Below are 24,019 nucleotides of genomic sequence, written 5' to 3' on the forward strand. Positions count from 1 at the left end.
GTAACCCCCCGCCCCTACCCCCAGTTGTGACAACCAAAAATGTCTTCAGACATTGCCCAATGTCTCCTTGGGGCCAGACTCACCAATGGCCTAGTGGGCTGGGGCACTGAGCACTTTGGCCCTGCTCCCCCTGGTCCTTGGACCCATCCAAGTGCACGGAATTGGGGGTTGGGGGTGCAGAAGAGAGAGGAAGGTGTAACAGGGGAGCAGATCTGCGTAGGGACAGACAAATTGGGGCAGGATGGGAAACTGCGGCTTTATCCTCCCACTCCCAGACACTCTGCTTAGAAAATTCTTTCTATTACCCTTTCTCCTTCCTCCCACCATTTCCTCCTTCCTTCTCTTCCTCTCTCTTCCCCCTTCCCCTCCAACTCTTTACCTTTTGGAGTTAGACACCAAGTAATTACTTTTCAGTCTTTCTTATTTTAAATCAAATGTTTAAGCCTCAGAGTGTTGCTTTGGCTGCACCCAAGTTGTGCTATGAAGTGTTTCCATTATTGCTGGCTTCCAAATAGATTCTTACTAGCGGAAAAATTGATTTGCCCAGATGTGGCAAGTGACTTACCCAGATGTGTTTTCAATTTTCAAGTGATTTTTAAAATTATTATTATTTTATGTGTTTTATAAATTTGTGTCAGATGTGCATCATGGCCAGGGAACATGGTCTGTATGATATCCACTATGGTCAACAAACATAGTCTGTATGATACCCATCATCTGGTTTTTATTTTGGAGACTGGCTATATGGTATATGATCTGTTTTTGTAAATGCTCATATCTACTTGAAAAGAATGTCCAAGCTCCTGTCATTGGGTATAGGATTCTCTATGAGTCCTTTTGGTCAAGTCTATGGTAGATGGTGCCCAAACCCTCCATATCCTTGCTCATTTTGTTTCTTTGTTTATTTGCTAACTTATCAATTACTGAGAGAGAGGAGTTCACATCTCCCCTTAGATTTGTGGCTTTGTCCCTGGTCTCATGGAAACCTTTGTTTCACAGGAGGTAGTGTTTCCTGTTCTCTCCTGTCTCCCCCTTTGTCCCCTCCCTTCTGCTCCCCCATCACCGACCTGTCTTCTTTCCCACCTTCTTCATTCTCTGCCCCTCCCACTAGCTCCTCAACTTGCCTTTTCACTCTCTCTGAATTTAGGGGTGTGTAGGCTGGGAAAGGGGAGGCAGGCCTTGGATGTACCCTTTCCTGCCAACTCATTCAGTGAGAGGCACAGAACCAAGTGGGCCAGGGATGGGGTCAGTGTGGTCAGCAGTGCCCCAGTATCTGGGTCTCTTTGGAGACCTTGAGGGTGGCACCCAGACTCCTTAGCCCTTGTTCTGAGCCAGAAGTGGCCCAGAGGATCTCCCACCCTGGCAGGCCTGTCCATGAAAGCCCTCTTCTTCTTTCAAGCCCTCTCTTCCCAGATTGGGAACCTTCCCAGTCCCCCCAGTCTCCTCTGCAGTGATTTCTGGATACCTGGATCCCCTAGGTTCTTCCTGCCCAAGTCACACATTTAACAGGTCCACAGGGGTCCTCGTTTCCAAACTCCACATCAGGGCATAGGCAGACCAGGCTCCCCCTATGGTACTTTAGACACACACAAAGGCATTTCTGAGATGTGGTTGAGTGAGGAGGTGGAGTATTGGCCCCTGAGCATCCTTCAGCCAGACACTACTCTGGAAGCCTGGAGCCTCCCATGTGCGTGCCTCCTGAGAGCTTGGCCTGAAGTGGATATGCAAGCAGCCTCGAAACCCAAAACCTCAAAGGGAATTGTAAATCCCAGTGCAGAAAGGCATAAGAAATGCCTTAAAAAGCAAGTGGTTTTGCCTTTTTGTAATTGGATAATGCATCCTTATTCTGAAGGATATTTTTCTTAACCATATGCATGTGGTTAAATCTTTTTTCAAAGAGTATGAAAGGGTATATAATGAAATGGAAGTCTCCCTCCCTCCTCCAGATCCTCCGTTCCCTTCTAAGAGGCAATAATGGTCAATAATTCCTTAGATATCCTTCTAGAAATTTTCTGTGTATACACAAGGATTTAAAAAAAAAAAAAACGCAATGGGAGAATACTATAATACTGTTCTGTGCCTTCCTTTTAAAAGTCAGCGATAAACCTTAGAGACCATTCCATACCAGTACATATATACTTACCTCACCCTTTTTCACTGACATGTAATATTCCATTGTGTGAATGTACTATCATTTGATTAACCAAACGCCCTATTGATGGAGATTTTGGCTGTTTGTTATTTCTCACAGTGCTGCAGTGAACCACACCATAGTCTGTCTTTGCACATGTGTCTGTGGTTAATTTCAGGGTCCATCCCTGGGAGAGGTAACCTCAGGTTGAAAGAGATGTGAGCATTTTTAATCTTGAGAAGTTTTGCCAGATGTCAAGTAGGGCTTATTAATATTATTTTTTTAAAGAATAGGACAGTCCCAGGACTTCCTTGGCAGTCCAGTGGTTAAGACTTTGCCTTCCAATGCAGGGGGTGCAGGTTCGATCTCTGGTTGAGGAGCTAAGACCCTACCTGCCTCGGGGCCCAAAAACCAAAACATAAAACAGAAGCAATATTGTAACAAATTCAATAAAGACTGTAAAAAAAAAAAAAAAAAAGAATAGGACAACCCCTGAGGAAGGTGGGCTGTGAGGCTTCTGAGGATAAACCAAGAATGAAAGCACATGAAAGAATGTATATATGTATAACTGAATCACTTTGCTGTACTTCAGAAACTAAACTAACACAACGTCGTTAAGTCAACTATATTCAATTAAAAAAAACTTAAAAAAAAAAATGAAAGCACAGAGGAAGGGGGAGAGGGGATAGGAGAGCTCTATGTAATGATGCAGAAAAACATGGCAAACCCAGGGAGGGAAATTAACAAAGGAGAGGACATGGGGTGGTCCCGATGTGGCCCTTCTTACCTTCTAAATTCAGGATGCGAGGCACCACTATCATTTTAAGAAGCCTCTGTCAAGCCTTTGATGCCTCGCTTTTACTAGTCCTAATCAAGTAGAATGTTAACCCTGCCAGGTGAAAGAATTAACACATTGTGTCCTATTAGAGTAGAATACTGACCTTTCCAGGTCAGAGAATTAAAACGTGTAGAATATTAAGCTGCTGGGTAAGAGAATTAACATGTTATAGGCTAATCAAGTAGAATGTTAACCTGCCAGGTAACAGAATTAAGTTATGTCCGTGAAACTTTAATCATTTCTCTCTTTTTTTTTTTTTTTAAATTTTCATAGAGCAGAGAAGAGGAAAAGAACCTACTTCCCTGACACATGGATTTGGCACTGTCTCAACATCAGGTACAGTATGATTTCTTTCCTTTGCTGCCTTTGTGGGCTGACTCAGAGGCACTCATGAAAGATGGTTCCCAGTCGGTTTGCCTGGAGATCTGACACCAACATCTGAGTAAGACATTGGGCATCCTTTTCTAACACATAAAACTCAAAGCTATGAAGTCAGCCCCAAATCCCTCTGCAGCCTCAGACATCTGCCCATGAAATATGAAATTTGAGGGCTTCATGCCTCTTAACAACTCCCTCTTGGGGTAACTCTATCCGCTCTGTTTATATAACGAGCTCATTAAAATGATTACAGTTCCCTGGAACATGAACTCAATTCCACCCACCCACCCCCTCCTCACTCCTCCGGGGACTCAGGCTCCTGCCCGCAGAACAGGCTGCTTCTCTCAGCACATTTCCTTTCTACATTGTTTTCTCTTTTAGTTCGCCTTGAAGCAGCAGTGCTGTGCTAAATTCTTGCCAGATGCAGTTGGCTTTTTTCTTTCAATGCTTAGTGTCAGAAGGTAGTGGTGACTTGCCCTGGGAAACCAGTTAGGCATGAAAGTTCAGACCCTGGGGCCAGTGGGTTGGCCAGCGGGTGGACCTGCTGCTGAGCTGGGGTCTCCTTCTTGGCATGAGATGCCATGGCACATGCTCAGCACAGAGCCAAGCACTCAGCTGGGGGTTCCTCAGGCTGCTTTCACGGATGTGCGTGTCCCCATTATGGGAGGTCTTCCCCGCTGGTCAGAACAGAAGCTGATTACTGCATTTTGTTCTGGGAGTCCAGATTTAAGATGGGCTGTCGGTCCATCATCAGAGATGTATGGAAAGTAAAAATGTATCTATTTTCTGTGTGCTGGGTGATGTTTTGGGTGCTGGGTAGTGTTTTTGGTGCCAGGGATGGCACCTTGAACAAGGCAGATAGGGTCCCCTCACGTGTAGAATTTATGTTTTATGCCCCCAAAGGCTTCATGCTTCAGTAGGGCCAGTGTTCTCATGGAGGGCTTGGCCCGGGGCTTGGGAGGAAGTAGAGGGACCCTTTGGGGAAGCCAGAGAGACTCCCAGGGCAGGTGGAGCCCAAGCTGGGTCCCACAGGATAGATAAACAAGAAGGGGGGAAGGGTATCCAGGAGGCGGGACCAGCATGGGCAAGAGTTGGGGCATGGGAGAGGCTGGTGATTTCCACATGGTTGGGATGAGGCAGGTGGGGCTAAGAGGACGAGGCAGGGAGTGTGAAGGCCGTGTGGTCTGTGGTGGGGGTGTGGAGAGCCACAGAGGGTTGCTGGGAGGCATTTGGGATTTGAGACGTTCTCTCTCCCTCTGTCGGCTGGAGCAAGGATGAGTCAGAGAGTACAGATCTGAGACCAAGGAGCAGGTTCCTGCTGGGCCCAGGCAAGGACTCGTCAGCTCTTTTTTTTTTTTCTTTTCTAATTTTTAAAATTGGTAAAATACACGTAACATAAAATTTACCACCTTAACCATTTTTGGGTGTACGGTTCAGTGGTAATAAGTGCATTCGTATTGTTGTGCTGCCATCACCACCCTCTGTCTCCAAAACTCTTTTCATCTTGCAAAACTGAAACTATGTCCCCATTAAATACTAACTCCCCAATCCTCCCTCCCCTCAGCCCCCTAGCGTCCACTCTTCTACTTTTTGTCTCTATGAATCTTACTGCTCTAAGGACCTCATGTACGTGGAATCATATAGTTATTTGTCCTTTTGTGACTGGCTCATTTCACTTAGCATGGTGTCCTCATGGTTCATCCTTGTTGTGGCATGTGTCAAAATTTGCTTTCTTTTTAAGCCTGAATAGCATTCCGTTGTATGTGTGGACCACATTTCGTGTATGCATTCATCCTTTGGTGGACACTTAGGTTGCTTCCACCTTTTGGTTATTAGGAATAATCCTTCTATGAATATGGGTGTGCAAATATCACTTTGAGATCCTGCTTTCAGTTCTTTTGGGTATATACCCAGAAGTGGAGTTGCTGGATCATACGGTAATTCTGTGTTTAATTTTTTGAGAATTCACCATATTGTTTTCCACAGTGGTTGCACCATTTTGCATTCCCACCAACAGTGCACAAGGGTTCTTCTTTAAATGTTGGATAGAATTTACCAGCGAAGCCATCACATCCAGAGCTTCCCTTTTTGGGAAGATTTTGATTGCTGATTCAATCTCCTTACTTGTTTGAGATCTATTCAGATTTGTTATTTCCTTGTGATTCAGTCTTGGCAGGTTTTGTGTTTCTAAGAATTTGTCCATTCATCTAGATTATCCAAGTTGTTGGTGTACAGTAGTTCATTGTAGTCTCTTAAAATCTTTTTTTATTTCTGTGGAATCGGTAATAATGTCCCCACTTTCGTTTTGGATTTTAGTAATTGAAGTCGTTTCTCTTTTTTCTTAGATCATCTTGCTAAAGGTTTGTCAATTTTATTAATCTTTTCAGAGAACCAACTTTTGGTTTCATTGATTTTCTCTATGATTTTTCTTTTTTAAAAAAAATTTATTTATTTATTTATTTATTTATTTGGCTGTGCTGTGTCTTAGTTGCGGTACGCGAGATCTTCATTGCACCATATGGGATCCTTTTAGTTGCAGCATGCGGGATCTAGTTCCCTGACAAGGGATCGAACCTGGGCCCCCTGCATTGGGAGTGCAGAGTCCTAACCACTGGACCACAAGGGAAGTCCCTCTCTATTATTTTTGTATTCTTTATTTCATTTATTTCTGCTATGATCTTTATTATTTCTGCTTCTTTATTATTTGATCTCCTTAGTTTTTCTTTTTCAAGTTCTTTAAGTTGCAAAGTTAGGCTGTTTATTTGAGATCTTATTTTTTAATGTAAGCATTTACAGCTATGAATTTCCCCCTTAACACTGCTTTTGATGTATCCTGTGAGTTTTGGTGTGTTGTGCTTTTGTTTTCATTCATCTCTAAGTACTTTTTTTTTTTTTTTGCAGAGATTTAAAAAAATTTCTTTCAAATCCAGAGATAATTTGAGTAGCAAAGTATAACAGTTAATTTTTGAAATATCATTTATCTTTGCAAAAACATTTCTTTTTCTTTTTGAATTTTATTTTACTTATTTATTTTATACAGCAGGTTCTTACTAGCTATCTATTTTATATATATTAGTGTATATATGTCAATCCCAATATCCCAATTCATCCCACCACCACCACCACCCACCCCGTTTTCCCCACTTGGTGTCCATATGTTTGTTCTCTACATCTGTGTCTCGATTCCTGCCTTGCAAAGCAGTTCATCTGTGCCATTTTTCTAGATTCCACATATATGCATTAATATGCAGTATTTGTTTTTCTCTCTCTGACTTACTTCACTCTGTATGACAGTCTCTAGGTCCATCCATGTCTCTACAAATGACCCAATTTCGTTCCTTTTTATGGCTGAGTAATATTCCATTGTATATATGTACCACATCTTCTTTATCCATTTTTCTGTCGATGGGCATTTAGGTTGCTTCCATGACCTGGCTATTGCAAATAGTGCTGCAATGAACACTGGAGTGCATGTCTTTTTGAATAATGGTTTTCTCTAGGTATATGCCCAGTAGTGGGATTGCTGGGTCATATGGTAATTCTAGGTTTAGTTTTTTTAAGGAACCTCCATACTGTTCTCCATAGTGACTGTATCAATTTACATTCCCACCAACAGTGCAAGAGGGTTCCCTTTTCTCCACACCCTCTCCAGCATTTGTTGTTTGTAGATTTTCTGATGATGGCCATTCTGACTGGTGTGAGGTGATACCTCATTGTAGTTTGATTTGCATTTCTCTAATAATTAATGATGTTGAGCAGCTTTTCATGTGCCTCTTGGCCATCTGTATGTCTTCTTTGGAGAAATGTCTATTTAGGTCTTCTCCCCTTTTTTTGATTGGGTTGTTTGTTTTTTTTAATATTGAGCTGCATGAGCTGTTTATATATTTTGGAGATTAAGCCTTTGTCCGTTGATTCATTTGCAAATATTTTCTCCCATTCTGAGGGTTGTCTTTTCGTCTTGTTTATAGTTTCCTTCGCTGTACAAAAGCTTTTAAGTTTCATTAGGTCCTATTTGTTTACTTTTGTTTTTATTTCCATTACTCTAGGAGGTGGGTCAAAAAAGATCTTGCTGTGATTTATGTCAAAGAGTGTTCTTGCTGTGTTTTCCTCTGTGAGTTTTATAGTGTCTGGTCTTACATTTAGGTCTCGAATCCATTTTGAGTTTCTTTTTGTGTATGGTGTTAGGGAGTGTTCTAATTTCATTCTTTTACATGTAGCTGTCCAGTTTTCCCAGCACCACTTATTGAAGAGACTGTCTTTTCTCCATTGTATATCCTTGCCTCCTTTGTAATAGATTAGTTGACCATAGGTGCATGGGTTTATCTCTGGGCTTTCTATCCTGTTCCATTGATCTATATTTCTGTTTTTGTGCTAGTACCATATTGTCTTGATGACTGTAGCTTTGTAGTATAGCCTGAAGTCAGGGAGTCTGATTCATCCAGCTCGGTTTTTTTCCCTGAAGATTGCTTTGGCTCTTCGGGGTCTTTTGCTTCGCCATACAAATTTTAAGATTTTTTGTTCTAGTTCTGTAAAAAATGCCGTTGGTAATTTAAGAGGGATTGCATTGAATCTGTAGATTGCTTTGGGTAGTATAGTCATTTTTGCAATATTGATTCCTCCAATCCAAGAACATGGTCTATCTCTCCATCTGTTTGTGTCATCTTTGATTTCTTTCATCAGTGTCTGATAGTTTTCTGAGTACAGGTCTTTTACCTCCTTACGTAGGTTTATTTCTACATATTTTATTCTTTTTGTTACAATGGTGAATGGGATTGTTTCCTTAATTTCTCTTTCTGATCTTTCATTGCTAGTGTATAGGAATGCAAGAGCTTTCTGTGCATTAATTTTGTATCCTGCAACTTTACCAAATTCATTGATTAGCTCTAGTAGTTTTCTGGTGGCATCTTTAGGATTATCCATGTATAGTATCATGTCATCTGCAAACAGTGACAGTTTTACTTCTTCTTTTCCAATTTGGATTCCTTTTATTTCTTTTTCTTCTCTGATTACCGTGGCTAGGACTTCCAAAACTATGTTGAATAATAGTGGCGAGAGGGGACATCCTTGTCCTGTTCCTGATCTTAGAGGAAATGCTTTCAGTTTTTCACTATTGAGAATGATGTTTGCTGTGGGTTTGTCATATATGGCCTTTATTATGTTGAGGTAAGTTCCCTCTATGCCCATTTTCTGGAGAGTTTTTATCATAAATTGGTGTTGAATTTTGTCAAAAGCTTTTTCTGCATCTATTGAGATGATCATATGGTTTTTATTCTTCAATCTGTTAATATGGTGTATCCCATTGATTGATTTGCATATATTGAGGAATCCTTGCATCCTAGGGATAAATCCCACTTGATCATGGTGTATGATCTTTTTAATGTGTTGTTGGATTCTGTTTGCTAGTATTTTGTTGAGGATATTTGCATGTATATTCATCAGTGATATTGGTCTGTAATTTTCTTTTTTTGTAGTCTCTTTGTCTGGTTTTGGTATCAGAGTGATGGTGGCCATGTAGAATGAGTTTGGGAGTGTTCCTTCCTCTACAATTTTTTGGAAGAGTTTGAGAAGGATAGGTGTTAGCTCTTCTCTAAATGTTTGATAGAATTCACCTGTGAAGCCATCTGGTCCTGGACTTTGGTTTGTTGGAAGATTTTTAATCACAGTTTCAATTTCATTATGTGTGATTGGTCTGGTCATATTTTCTGTTTCTTCCTGGTTCAGTCTTGGAAGGTTATACCTTTCTAAGAATTTGTCCATTTCTTCCAGGTTGTCCATTTTATTGGCATAGAGTTGCTTATAGTAGTCTCTTAGGATGCTTTGTATTTCTGTGGTGTCCATTGTAACTTCTCCTTTTTCATTTCTAATATTATTGATTTGAGTCCTCTCCCTCTTTTTCTTGACGAGTCTGGCTAAAGGTTTATCAATTTTGTTTATCTTCTCAAAGAACCAGCGTTTAGTTTTATTGATCTTTGCTATTGTTTTCTTTGTTTCTATTTCATTTATTTCTGCTCTGATCTTTATGATTTCTTTCCTTCTACTAACTTTGGGTTTTGTTTGTTCTTCTTCCTCTAGTTCGTTTAGGTGTAAGGTTAGATTGTTTATTTGAGATTTTTCTTGTTTCTTGAGGTAGGATTGTATTGCTATAAACTTCCCTCTTAGAACTGCTTTTGCTGCATCCCATAGGTTTTGGAACATCGTGTTTTCATTGTCATTTGTCTCTAGGTATTTTTTGATTTTCTCTTTTATTTCTTCAGTGATCTCTTGGTTATTTAGTAACATATTGTTTAGCCTCCATGTATTTGTGGTTTTTTACATATTTTTCCCTGTAATTCATTTCTAATCTCATAGTGTTGTGGTCAGAAATGATGCTTGATATGATTTCAATTTTCTTAAATGTACTGAGGCTTGATTTGTGACCCAAGATGTGATCTGTCCTGGAGAATGTTCCATGTGCACTTGAGAAGAAAATGTAATCTGCTGTTTTTGGATGGAATGTCCTGTAAATATAAATTAAATCTATCTGGTCTACTGTGTCATTTAAAGCTTGTGTTTCCTTATTAATTTTCTGTCTGGATGATCTGTCTATCGGTGTAAGTGAGGTGTTAAAGTCCCCCACTATTATTGTGTTACTGTTGATTTCCTCTTTTATAGCTCTTAGCATTTGCCTTATGTATTGAGGTGCTCCTATGTTGGGTACATATATATTTATAATTGTTATATCTTCTTCTTGGATTGATCCCTTGATCATTGTGTAGTGCCCTTCCTTGTCTCTTGTAACATTCTTTATTTTAAAGTCTGTTTTATCTGATATGAGTATTGCTAATCCAGCTTTCTTTTGATTTCCATTTGTGTGGAATATCTTTTTCCATCCCCTCACTTTCGGTCTGTATGTGTCCCTAGGTCTGAAGTGGGTCTCTTGTAGACAGCATGTGTATGGGTCTTGTTTTTGTATCCATTCAGTGAACCTGTGTCTTTTGGTTGGAGCATTTAATCCATTCATGTTTAAGGTAATTATCGACATGTATGTTCCTATTACCATTTTCTTAATTGTTATGGGTTTGTTTTTATAGGTCCTTTTCTTCTCTTGTGTTTCCCACTTAGCGAAGTTCCTTTAGCATTTGTTGTAGAGCTGGTTTGGTGGCGCTGAATTCTCTTAGCTTTTGTTTGTCTGTAAAGATTTCTCTGTCGAATCCGAATGAGATCTTTGCCGGGTAGAGTAGTCTTGGTTGTAGGTTCTTCCCTTTCATCACTTTAAATATATTGTGCCACTTCCTTCTGGCTTGTAGAGTTTCTGCTGAGAAATCAGCTGTTAACCTTATGGAGTTCCCTTGTATGTTATTTGTCGTTTTTCCCTTGTTGCTTTTAATAATTTTCCTTTGTCCTTAATTTTTCTCAGTTTGATTACTATGTGTCTTGGCGTGTTTCTCCTTGGGTTTATCCTGCCTGGGACTCTCTGCACTTCCTGGACCTGGGTGGCTATTTCCTTTCCCATGTTAGGGAAGTTTTTGACTACAATCTCTTCAAATATTTTCTCGGGTCCTTTCTCTGTCTCTTGTCCTTCTGGGACCCCTATATTGTGAATGTTGTCCCAGAGGTCTCTTAGGCTGTCTTCATTTCTTTTCATTCTTTTTTCTTTATTCTGTTCTTCGGCAGTGAATTCCGCCATTCTGTCTTCCAGATTACTTATCTGTTCTTCTGCCTCTGTTATTCTGCTATTGATTCCTTGTAGTGTATTTTTCATTTCAGTTATTGTATTGTTCATCTCTGTTTGTTTGTTCTTTAATTTTTCTAGGTCTTTGTTAAACATTTCTTTCATCTTCTCGATCTTTGCCTCCATTCTTTTTCCAAGGTCCTGGATCATCTTCACTATCATTGTTCTGAATTCTTTTTCTGGAAGGTTTCCTATCTCCACTTCTTTTAGTTGTTTTTCTGGGGTTTTATCTTGTTCCTTCATCTGGGACATAATCCTCTGCCTTTTCATTTTGTCTATCTTTATGTGAATGTGGTTTTCATTCTGCAGGCTGCAGGATTGTAGTCCTTCTTGTGTCTGCTGTCTGCCCTCTGGTGGTTGAGGCTATCTAAGAGGCTCGTGCAAGCTTCCTGATGGGAGGGACTGGTGATGGGTAGAGCTAGGTGTTGCTCTGGTGGGCAGAGCTCAGTAAAACTTTAATCCACTTGTCTGCTGATGGGTGGGGCTGTGTTCCCTCGCTGTTGGTTGTTTGGCCTGAGGCGACCCAGCACTGGAGCCTATAGGCTCTTTGGTGGGGCTAATGGAGGACTCTGGGAGGGCTCACGCTAGTGAGTACTTCCCATAACTTCTGCTGCCAGTGTCCTTGTCCCCGCGGTGAGCCACAGCTGCGCACCCCCACCTCTGCAGAAGACCCATCAACAGTAGCAGGTAGGTCTGGTTCAGTCTCCTATGGGGTCACTGCTCCTTCCCCCTGGGTCCGGATGCACACATTTTGTGTGTGCCCTCCAAGAGTGGAGTTGCTGTTTCACCCAGTTCTGTTGAAGTCCTGCAAGCAAATCCTGCTAGCCTTCAAGCTCTGATTCTCTGGGAATTCCTGTTTCTGGACCCCAGGTTGGGAAGCCTGATGTGGTGCTCAGCACCTTCACTCCAGTGGGTGGACTTCTGTGGTATAAGTGTTCACCAGTCTGTGAGTCACCCACCCATCGGTTATGGGATTTGATTTTATTGTGATTGCACCCCTCCTACCGTCTCATTGCAGCCTCTCCTTTGTCTTTGCATGTGGGGTATTTTTTCAGTGAGTTCCAGTGTCTTCCTGTCGATGATTGTTCAGCAGTTAGTTGTGATTCCAGTGCTCTAGCAAGAGGGAGTTCTAAGTACTTTTTAATTTCCTTTGTGATCTCTTCTTTGATCCTTTGGTGTTTAAGAATGTGTTAATTTCCACAAATTTGTAAATTTTCCAGCTTTCCTTCTCTTGTTGATTTCTAACTTCATCTTATTGTGGTCAGAGAAGATACTCTGTATGCTATCTCTCTTTTTAAGTCCATTGAGGCTTAGTTTGTAGCTTAACCTATGGGTCTGTCCTGGAAAATACCCCAAGTGCACTTCAGACGAATGTGTGTTCCATTGTTGTTGTTGGGTAGAGTGTTCTGTGTATGTCTCCCCCTGTTCTGTGCCCCACAGAACGGCCCACTGTCAGGTGGATCAGCCAAGACATAGGGGTCATCTCACTTGGAGGGAGCCCTGAACAGAAGGCTCCAGCAGCTTTATGGACCATGGGGTGGGGTTGGGGGTGGACAGGGGAGAGAGTTAGGAGTGGGAAAGTACTCCAAGTGGGGAAGGATGTCTTCAGTGTTTCCTTCTGACCATAAAGAGGCCTTGGCAGAGGTGTCTGAAGAAAACTTCTGCCCATGGTCACTTATGCTAAAGAGACCTGGGAGTGGAAATTCTGGGCTGGGAATGCAAACATGCAAAGAGCATGGTCAGCCAGGGGGCCCTGAGTCCTTGGCTGCAGCTCCCCTCAGAGACCCCCGTGCACACCCACCCCTCACCTCCTTACCCTACCCCCACCCTGTGAGACCTGCAGGCCTGTGGGCAGGCCTGAAAAATCACACATACGTTCTTAACAGGGAGCTGGGCTCCGCCAGAGTGTATGGGACAAGGATGCCAGGCCAGGAAGTGTGGGTGTCCCCCACAGGCAGGCATTCCTTGGCTTGCAGCTTCATCACTCCAGTCTCTGCCTCCATCTTCGCCTGGCCTTCTTCTCTCTGTGTCTGAATTTCCCTCTTCTTATAAGGACACCTGTCAATGGATTAGGGCCCACTCTACTCCAGTGTGGCTTCCTCTTAACTAGTGGCGTCTGCAAAGACCCTATTTCCAAATAATGTCCCATTCACAGGTTACCAGGGGTTAGGACGTGGACCTGTCTTTCTGGGAGACACAAGCATGCTCTAAGTGACCAGTCCCCTTGATTCAGTGTCTTTCTCCCCTAAACTGGGCAGAGCACACACTGCCAGAGTTTGCCTCTCTGAACCCATGTTTTGGATGGTCCTGTGATCACAGCTGTCCTGAGAGACATTCATGTTTCCGATTATGGCGAGTCAGGGCTGAGGGATGACTTTCTCCCGTCACACGCTGTGGGGTGCCTTTAATGCTTATTTCCAAGCTGTCGGGGCAGTGGAGGGGGCACCACCCTGGGGCCCAAGGCCATACGGCTGGATTCCTCTGTTCCCACCTGGCCGCTGCGGCACGGCCGTGGAGAGGAGCACACGGTTGTCCCTCTTTCCGCAGTGATCCATCAGGCGAGGACACACTCAGCGTGCGGGTCCCCGACTCCATCACCAGCTGGGTGGGTGAGGCGGTGGGTCTGTCTGCCGAGAGGGGCCTGGGCATTGCCGAGCCCACTCTGCTGAAGACCTTCAAGCCCTTCTTCGTCGACTTCACCCTGCCCCCCAACGTGGTCCGCGGGGAGCAGGCCAAGATCCCGCTCAGCATCTACAACTACATGGACACCTGCGTCGAGGTACCGAACCCGCCCTCCATACACAGCCTTTCCCATTATGGGGGAGCGGGGTGGCATCCTTAATGGCAGGAGGCAGAGGGAGGTGGGGTCATCCTGGGGGGAGGGGTTGGAGGGGCACAGCACCTGGGATGTGGGGCAGGCAGGGCGGAATGGGGTTATCCTGGAGGGCCGTGGGGGACAGCATCTGTGATATTAGTGAGGCAGAGGCTAGAGGAGTCAGCTTCTACTTCACCAGCTGTCTACACCTGGGCAGGTTGGGGGTGGGAGTGTGTGCATGGCGCGGTTAGAGGGTGACAGATGTGACGGAGCCACTGTCGTTGACTCCTGACCCTGCAGGGGTGTGGGAGGGTGAGTATCATATGTAATGGCATGGAGTCAGGTGATCTCGGAGAGACAGCAGCAAGCGGTCTTGAAGCAGGGTCTTAGTTCTCTGCCCAGGAATTGGACCTGGGTAGCCTGGATGAAAACCAGGAATCCTAGCCACTAGACCACCAGGGGCTCGAGGCTAGAAGCAAAGTTTCCCTGGCTCTTGCCCTGTGTGAAAAATGAATTTCTCAAAGAGGCAAAACCTGCAGAAACAGGTGAAGTTTATTATGAGAGACACAGCGCAACAAGTGGGAGAACACACAGAGAAACAGTTGTTTATTTAAGACAGAGCAAGGCAGAGATACACACCCAGAGAGAAAGGGTGTGGGCGTCCTCCCTAATGAGAAGGAGCCCAGTACAGAGGCGGTTAAATCATTTATACAGGGCACTTCTCCCCGTCTTTGTTTACCTTTGTCCAATTGTCTCGCTTCTCCTCCCACATCTGACCTGCCCTAAGACCCGCTCCAACATGCTTGCGTATCTTTTTGCCAAGATGGATTCTAGCACAGAGGCCTGTGGGAGTTTTGGCATCACCTATTATGGAGTGGTGCCCCCTCCTTTTTGACCCCTGAGGAGCCTTTCTGCGCATGTGTAGTCAGGGAGGTCTCCGTGACCTTAGGAGTGGTCATCTTATCTCTTTACTCCAGCAGAGCTCAGCTCCGGCCATTAACTTTGGCCTTAGAGTGTCTAGGGAAAACAAAGCTCCAATTTACTGGGCTTGACAAACTCCAGCTGTCCAGCCCAGGGGCCCCCTCTACCTCCTACCTCAAATCCCCCCTGAGAGATGTGAACCCCAAGAAATCTTTATTGGGAGGATAAAGGGCGACAGAGTCTGTCTTCTGTAGCTTCTTCAGGCTGGCAAGGGGCTGGTAGACCCTACCCAGTTGAGGTCACAGAGCTGTCGCCTTATCTCATCAAGGGGCCCCAGGGTGACTTCTGTTGTTATTCCAGCAGGATCTGTTCCGAGGAGTGGCTGGAATCTCTGCATCACCATTATCTTGATATGAAACTGTTGTAATCTGGAAGAGACAAGCTTAACAAGTAGATTAAAAGAAGGCAGGGGCCAAAGATCAGTAAAAGAATTATTGTAACCAGGGGCCATCTACCTCCTGCCTCACGGGGTCAGCAAATGTTCTCTGTAAAGGGCCAGATAGTAAATATTTCAGTCTTTGCCAGCCAGAGGGTCTCTGTTGCAGCTACCTTTGAACAGGAAAACAGCCACAGACAATATACCCATGAATGGGCCGGGCTGTGTTCCCATAAATCTTTATTTCTGGATACTTGGAATTTGAATTTCATTTACTTTTCATGTGTCACAAAATACCATTCTTTTTTTTTAAAAAAAATTCCCGCTCACCTCAATCATTGAAAAAAAAAATGTAAAAACCATTCTTAGCTCCCTGGCCTCACAGAAACAGGCGATGGGTCAGATTTGGGTCGGGTTGTGCTGATCCCAGCACAGAGGCAGGGAATCCTGGTGGTGCCCAGAGCAGGTGCTCCGAATCTCAGTTGACCGACCTTGGCCATATTATTCCACCCATTGGTGTGTCAGTTTCTACAAATGTCAAGCAGACAGGAGTCTTTTAACGGGTGGTTAAATGGGTTAGTCCACCTAGGTGCTAAGAACAGTGATCGTGGACGTGCCACAGATCTTCTTGATGCTGCTTTTGGGGTCTCAGGGCCTGCAGGGTGCTGTGCAGTGGGAAGGGGCATGACTCCTTCTCAGAGGAGGTGGAAAGGCTACTGTATCAGTTTCTTGTGGCTGCCATAACAAAGTAGCACAAACTGGGTGGTTCAAAACCATGGAAACGTATTGTCTCATAGTTCTGGAGGCTGGAGTCCAAGATCAAGGTGTGGGCAAGGTTGGCTTCTTCTTGAGGCTCTGAGGGACAGTCTGTCGCTGACCTCTCTCCTTGCTTCTGGCAGCTGCCCCCAAATCCTTGGCGTTCTTTTGGCTTGTGGCTACCACATTCCAATCTTTGCCTCCGTCTTCCCATGGCCTTCTTCTCTCTGTGTGTCTTTACATCATCTTCCTTCTGTGAATAGACATCTCTGTGTCCAAATTTCCTCTGAGAAGGGTCCCTGTCTTATTGGATTAGGGTCTACCCTAATGACCTCATTGGAACTTGATGACATCTGCAGAGACCATAGTTCCAAATGAGGTCACATTTATAGGTACCGGGGGTTAGGATTTCAACATATCTTCCTGGGGGACACAATTCAACCGATAACAGCTACCCCAAGGAGGTGGGCTTGGGGATTTCAGACCCTGATGAGGAGGAGGGATGGCAGGCAATGTGGAGGGAGCCGTGAGGACCAGGGTCAGGTGGGGGCAGGATAGGGGAAGGGTGTTTGGGGGCCTGAGCATCAGTGTGGCTGCAGGAGGGCAGGGGCACCCTCTTCCCCTGCCTTTGTAATCCTTCTGCACCATCTCAGCCTGGATGTCAGCTGGGGGGTGGCAGGAAGAGAGAGGAGGTGGGCTCCCAGAGTTAGGGGCAGCCCTCAGGAGTGGGAGCTGGGAGCCGAGGCCGCGAATGGAGGAGTGAGTGGGGTGCAGGGCCAGGGGTCTAGCTGGGAGCAAGCCTGCTTTCCGCAGGTTGGCCTGGAGGTCAGGCTACAGGTCTCAGCCTCACCCCAGCCAGCCGGGGGAGCCTCCTAACCTTGTCCTGGCCCTGCCCACGTGTGTGCACCCGCCCCCCCCCCAAGGCTGCTGGCACATTCCCCGCCAAGGGCAGAGATGGGAGGGGCAGCCCCAGGCCAAAGACACTGGAAACCGAGAGATTTTATCCACCCCCTGCCCAGATCTCTGGCTTTTCCTGAAAAACAAGGCCTTCTGGCCAGGGAGTGATTCGGATTTGCCACCTGAAGGGCCGAGGCTGCTGAGGGTGGAGGTCCTGAGTGGAGGTGGCGGATCCCCCACGGCACCGCTGTAGTCCCAGCGCATACGTGTCTCAGCATCCCCCAGACGACCCTTTGGACTTCAGCTTGCTGTTGCCATTTACCAGCCCACTTTGTCTCAGTTTCCTTATCTGGGTGTGAGAGATCTACCTTCACCCCCTGCCCCCTCGGCTGTGTCGGTGCTCTTTTCTGAGCCTGGCCCAGAGTGGAGACAGCAGTGTTCTGAGTCTCTGAGTCTCAGCTCAGAGGCTGACCTTGAGCTTCCATGAAATCATTTACTCCTTTTTTCCTTTGCAAATTCTATACCTCTGCTGACTGATTACATCTACCCAAGAACATGTTGTACAGAATGCCGTATGCTGGCCCTGAGGCCAGTAAAGGACCCCTCCCATTGTCCTCTGCCGACACAGTCCAGGTTTGGGGCTGGTATTTGCATTTGACTTCCCGATGCTTATTTGACCTGTGGAAGAGCCACACAGGAACTTCTGTCTTGGGTCTTTAATGAAAAGAAAATTCCAAGTGAAAAAAAAAAAGTGGTCAGTGCAGGTCTGGAATAGAAATGAAACACCCAGAGGCTACCAGAAAGGAATTCCTACATGTAAAATGTGAGTGATTCTAATTCATTCACTCAAAAGCAATCGCCCAATACCTGATGCGTGCCGGGCTCTGTGTGGGAATGTGAAGACCCCAAGGCTCAGGACGTGGGGTCTGCCTGAGCTCACCTGGAACTCTGATGCCACTAACTCGGTGTTCTTGGGCACGCATCTCTGTGCCCAGTGCTGGGTGGATGATTTTAACTGTATCATTATCAAGTGCCCACGTGGGCTGAGGAAGGAGGGGCTGTGACGGAATCATTCCCGCGTGGGAAGCTCAGAGAAGCATCATCGTACGAGGTCCCCCAGGGAGTGAGGGGCAGACCTGTGTTAGAATTAGGTGTCGGGAATCCCCCAGCCGTCCAGTGGTTAGGACTCTGCCCTTCCACTGCAGGGGGCAGATGTTCCATTCCTGGTTGGGGAACTAAGATCCCGCAAGCCGTGCCACGTGGTGCGGCCAGAAAAAAAAAAAGAATTGTCTGCAGGAAGCCAGGGAGGCCCTGAGGAGGGGTGGCTTTCCCTGAACGCCGAAGTCTTTGGGCGATGCTTAAGCCGGGCATCAGCCCTGGAAGGGCATTCCTGGAAGAGGGGATAGTATGCGCAAGTGACAGGCAGGAGGCAGCTTGGCCTGTCCCAGGAACTGCCCGTGACACAATCTGGCTGGGCTTTAGGGTCTGGTTGGAAAAGCAGAAGAGAAGGGGGATGCTTGTGCAGTAATCTGAGTGAGAGCCACTGATTGAGAACCACGGCAGTGGCCACGCGGTGGCCTGGAGGGGCCAAGAAGGACATGTGAGGGGCTCAGGGCAATCAGCCGGGATAAAGGTGCCCCCAAACCCAGAACCTTTGTCATTCATCCTTTTTATGTAGCTTATGGTTAGGAGGAATAGGACCCTAGTTTCAGAAAGCCGGAATAAATGTAAGCTGGTCCCTAATCACAGGGTGGCCCCTGAGGGAGGCTCCCTCCTGAACTGCAGGCAGGCCCCCCAGGTGCCCATTTCAGCTCTTAGCAAGCACTGGTGGTTGGCTTGTCAGCCGGAAGAAGGAAGCCCTGCCGGGCAGCAGGTGTGTCCAGGGATCACCACATGTCAATTTCAGGAACCGCCTCCACCCCCCCGCCCCCCGCCTCCATGTGCTTGTCCTGAGGTTCCAGGAAAAGAGGCACATCCAGATCCCTCAGCCTGGACAGCGGGTTCCATCCAAGACCTGGAAAATGTATCTCACCGATGCTTGATGCTTGAATTTCTTCTTTCCTCCCTGGAAGAACTTTCTAGAAGAATGCTGTCTCGAGGGGAATGGGGGAGCCCCCAAAGCACCCTGCACCAACTGTTCTCATTCAGGTTCTACTGGGCCTGCCCTTGGGCAGGATTCAGACACTGTCACACTTGCCACTGTGAAGCTTCCTTGTACACACCTGCATGTGTGTGTGACTTAGGCACGTCAAGCCTCTGAGGCCCAGGGATCGCTCTTGTCTGTTCAGATCTGTTTCGTGAGCTCCTAGCAGGGCTCCTGAACCCACCAGGTGCTGCATATGTGCTGGTTGGACAAATGCATGTGGAACAAAGAGCCTGTTATAGATTGAGGGTTATAAACACACACACGTACACAACATGCACACAGAGACACGGTGTGCACAAGCACGCACATGTAGAGAGCCATGCTTGCACATGTGTGCAGAGACACTTGCCTTCACTCGTGTGCACTCACACATCGTGTAATGCTACGCCTACACACATAGGTGTGCACACAGAGACGCATGCGTGCACAGCACACACGACACATAACACGTGTGCACACCGAACTCTATTATGACTCGGTGGACCTCAGTGGTTGGAGAGAGGGTCAGATGAAGTTCCCTGCGGGGGCCTGCATGTGGAGCGGCCCCTCTTATCCCATGCTTGGCTAGAGAGACAGCCCTTGAATTGACCTTGGTCCCAAGGGAGAGCTGGACCAGTGAGGGTGCAGGGAGCTGAGGGAAGGAGGGGGCTCCCAGCAGGACAATGGTAAGTAGTTTGTTCTGATCAGAAATGGAAAGAGAGCCTCCCAAAGAGAGCATGGCTTTGGGGGGAAGGCTGCCAGGGTGGACGGAGTGCGGTGGGCAGTGGGGTGTGCCGGGAGGGCACACAGATTCCGGGCACCATGGTTCTCGCCACACTCTCCAGGTCTACGTGAAGATCTCAGTTCCCAAGGGCATCCAATTTGTCGGACATCCTGGCAAACGCCATCTGACCAAGAAGACGTGTGTGGTCCCCGGGGAGATGGAACCCTCCTGGGTGGTTCTGTCCTTTGGCGACCTGGGTCTCAGCAACATCACAGGTGAGGGTCATGTGCTTCTTTGGGCATCTCCACTCTCTAGGCCGCCAAGGGGTTCAGGTGCAGAATCCAGGCACAGGTGAAGGGTCAGTGGGGCAGAAGATGAGATCAAGGGACAAGACAGCTGCTGGGGATGCAGGCCAGAGGGAATGATCAGGAGGTAGGGGGCCTCATCTGGGGGAAGCCAGTCTCTTAAGATGCCAAACCGATGTAGCACACACATGCACGCACACTTGCACACATGCATCCATATGCATGCACACACGTCCAGCCTGCACCGTGCACACACGCGCATATGCACGTACACACACGTAGGTGTGCATGCACACCTGGGAAGCCTGGGACAAGCGTGGGGTACAGAACAGCGCCGGGTAGGGCCCTGTTCTGAGAGCCAGCACCGAGTACTCAAATCTCCGCAGCCAAAGCCCTGGCTTACAGAGAAACGAGCTGCTGCCGGGATGGGAAGTCGGTCAGACCCCCGGAGGAGAATTACGCTGACAGGAGGGTCCCCATTGGGAGGGATCACATCCGGCGCGGTGTGATGGTTGAGGTAAGCCTATGTCCTCACTCGAGGCACCTGGCCAGGGCCTGATTACCTCAACAGTGAGGTTGGGGCCGGAGAGTGTGGTCCCTTCCCAAGCCAGGGCCAGGGCAGCCCCCATGAGTCCTGCTCTGGGGCTTGGGGCAGGTGACGGGGCTGCCTTGCTGGAGGACTGCGGCATCCATCTCCTCTCCAAGGCGCAGAGCAGGCTTTGGTGAAGTGATTTGGGACTCAAACGGGCTGCAGGGAAGTGTCCTCCTGACCCCCGGGTTGATCACCTTGGAAGGTGGTGTGCCTCTGTCTCCTGGCTGTCCGTTTGTCAATAGGCAATTGTAGGGACTGTGAGGAGGGTTGTCCTTGGAATGCCCGTGTGGGAAGGACACGGAGCCTCCAGCAGGGACGCCCAGACCATCCCCACCCCCGCCCTCCACCCCCACCTCCGCCCCCTCCCCCCGACCCATCCCCGAGCTGTGAATCTGGGATCTGCCACTTACGCATGGGGCTCAGCGAGTGTCTTGTTATTCCGACTCTGCTCTGTAAGACTGCAATGCTCACGCTCACCCCATAGCGTGGGGAAGGCTGGAGAATGCACAGGCACTTCACAGTGCTGGGCTTGTAGCAGCAATGGTGCCCCATCTTTTTTGGGCTGCTCAGATGTATCAGAGCCCAGAGCTCTGGAGAGACTCCCGTTTAGTGCTGCATGGAGAGCACACAGCAGCCCCACTGAAGCTCCTCACAGTGGCCCCGAGTCTCTGCCCCTCCCCAGTAGCCCAGCTGCAAACAGCTGCCCTCCCTCCCAGCTGCGGTCCTGGCGGAGCTGAGCACAAATGGTTTCCATCAGCGCCCGGAGTCACACACGCGCTGGGCGGAACTCCTGGAGGTGGCTGGGTTACTGCTGCAGCTTTGTTGACACGACGTGATGGAGTCCTCCAGTACGAGCGTGTCATCAGATGAGGCACGCGATCTCTGTGAGCCAGCAGGAGGGGATGGCCTCCACGGGAAATGCAGAGACCCCTGGTGACCCTTTGCACAGCCTGAGCACGCTCCCTGGACCACAGCCTGCCCTACCTCAGTCCAAGGAGGCAGCGAGCCCCCCAGCGCGGCCAGCCTGACCTGGAGGCCTGGAGCTCTTGTCTCCTTCCTCTGCAGGAGGAATTTCTAGATGCACGGAGAAGGACTCTCTTATCCTCCAGCCTTTCCTCCCTTTCATGCTGTTCAGCAGTGTCCTACGTCTGCAGCATTCACTGGTCCAGCCCTGTACAGACAGCACTGGAGGACAGGAGGTACGCGTTAGGCATCAGAAGACTTGAAATGTCAGTGCAAAAAAATGAAGCATGAACTAGAAAAATGGATTTATGAAATAGGAGGCACTGGGTGCACGGCTTCTTGCATCTCATCCCACCACAGAGCTCTGAGCGCATGGGTCGCTCGCTCCATCAGTTATACGATGGACCCTCCCAAGACACCACATGCCACCTGCCGGGCAGGAGTCCTAATACAACAGAAAGGCCATTCCTGAGAGACACGTGGTGGGGAAGCAGGTGATGGCCGAGCTGTCGTGGGTGTGTATCAGGAGGAGGGGCGGCGAATGCCATCCCTCCTGGATCCCCAGCTGGCCCAGGGGATTGTGACCTTTTGCACTTCTGCTGGAAGGCTGAGAGCCTTCCATCACCCCACCGTGTCTCAGTGAAGTTCACAGGATCAGAGAGGAGGCCGACATAATTCAGACCCCTGAGGGGAGCCTGGCGGGCATCACAGGAGTGAGAAGAGGTCTGCCTTCTTGGCTGGGGGTGGGCTCTGGAGTGAGAGCCCTGGGTTCAAACAGGAAACTGCTGGACGGTTAAATGAGAGTGCGTGGAAGGCATCTCTTGATGCCTGGCCTGAGTGCTAAAGAAAAGTGGTCTCTTGTCATCCAGGCATTTATAATGGTCAACTGGGGGAACCTGGACACAAACCAGGGACACTCTTTCCGTTTTAGGATATGGCCATCAGCTGATGAATGGATAAATGTGGTGCAAGGGGATCCAGTTACCCAATACCATGGAATATTACTCAGTCATAAAAAGGAATGAAGCACTGATTCATGCAACAATGTAGATGAACCTTGAAAACATTATGCTGCGTGAAAGAAGCCAGACACAAAAGGCCACATAGTGTATAATCCTATTTATATGAAATGTCCAGAATAGATAAATCCATAGAACAGACAAGAATGAAGCACTGACCTGTGCTACAAGGTTGTAGAAAAGTCTTGCCAGAGGTAATAATAGTGACATCATGCAGTGACCATGTTTTGGAACCTGGTCAGGAGCTGCCTTGAGCACAGAGGTGAAGGAGATTGGAACCCAGGATCAGCTAAAAGCCAGGGCAGCGTGGAGGAGAGAGGCTGGCACCAGGGTTCCCTCTGAGTTGAGCCGGAAAAGAAGACAGGGTGGAGCGGCCACGAGCGGCCCCATTGGCTGCTTCAGAGGCTATGCTGGGGGTGGGGGTGTGTCCAGGAGGCCCTGGATGGTTAGGGCATGCTCAGCACCAGCAGAAGGGCTCAGATTCTGTCTCTGGATTTGCTTGTTCTGGACATTTCATATAAATGGAACCATACACAATGTGACCTTTCCTGTCTGGCTTCTTTCACTTAGCATGATGTTTTTGAGGTCCATTTCCATTGTAGCATGTGTCAGTGCTTCATCCTTTTTCACGGCTGTATAATGTTCCATTGTATGCATGGACCACATTTTGTTTATCCATTCATCCATTGATAGACACCTGAGTTATGAATCGTTTTTATGATTGTATAGCTATCATGGGCTTACAATGGCCAGGCCCTGTCCAGTGACCCAACCCCTTTTCCAACAAGAGGCTGAGCTGATAGATCGGTGAGGGGGCTGCTCAGGTCCAAGAAAATCTCGGGGGCTCACCCTGGAGCCTGTGGCTGAGCGGATGGCCCGTGGGTTCCACGGCAGGCCTGCTGGGTGTGAGATGACAGTCCGGCTGGCGGACAGCTCAGCGTCATCCACAAGGGTGTGCTTGGCCTCTCGGTGCCAACCACGGGTGATTTTGCTAAAGGTTTGCTAGCGAGGTGTGCAGTGTGGGTGTCAGGTGGTGGCTTGCGTGGGTGAGGCAGGACCCCGGTGCAGGCCCCTGGGCGTGGCCCCGGGATGGTAGCAGGAAGTGGGCGTGATCCAGACAGGTGCCTCCTGGACTCATCAGTACAGACCCAGGATGGATGACGCCCATCTTTGCAGCTTCAACAGAGGACTGGGGGCGGGGGTGGGGGGAAGAGGGGGATGAGAAACTCTAACAAGAGCTGACTGTTAGGAACACTGAGAAGATGCCAGGCTCTGTCTGAAATACACCTAACCCTCACATCGCGGTGAGGTCGGTGCTTCATCACCCCCATCTCAGAGATGACAAACAGAGGTCCAGAGAGGTTAAGTGAGTGGCCCTCGGTCACCCAGCAAGGAGTGGGTGTATTAG

The 24,019-nt window shown here is 47.6% G+C and overlaps 1 protein-coding gene across 1 annotated transcript in view; it reads left to right on the forward strand.

The window, feature by feature from the left end:
- CPAMD8 (C3 and PZP like alpha-2-macroglobulin domain containing 8) overlaps positions 1-24,019 on the forward strand; it is a 98,608-nt gene that overhangs the window by 38,454 nt on the left and 36,135 nt on the right. Inside the window, exons 19-22 of the mRNA XM_036849441.1 lie at positions 3,243-3,305; positions 13,606-13,837; positions 19,854-20,007; positions 20,424-20,554. Of these exons, the coding sequence (XP_036705336.1) occupies positions 3,243-3,305; positions 13,606-13,837; positions 19,854-20,007; positions 20,424-20,554 (580 nt within the window). The remainder of the gene's footprint in view (positions 1-3,242; positions 3,306-13,605; positions 13,838-19,853; positions 20,008-20,423; positions 20,555-24,019) is intronic.

Source organism: Balaenoptera musculus, chromosome 3, assembly GCF_009873245.2.
Source record: "Balaenoptera musculus isolate JJ_BM4_2016_0621 chromosome 3, mBalMus1.pri.v3, whole genome shotgun sequence".
NCBI lineage: Eukaryota > Metazoa > Chordata > Mammalia > Artiodactyla > Balaenopteridae > Balaenoptera > Balaenoptera musculus.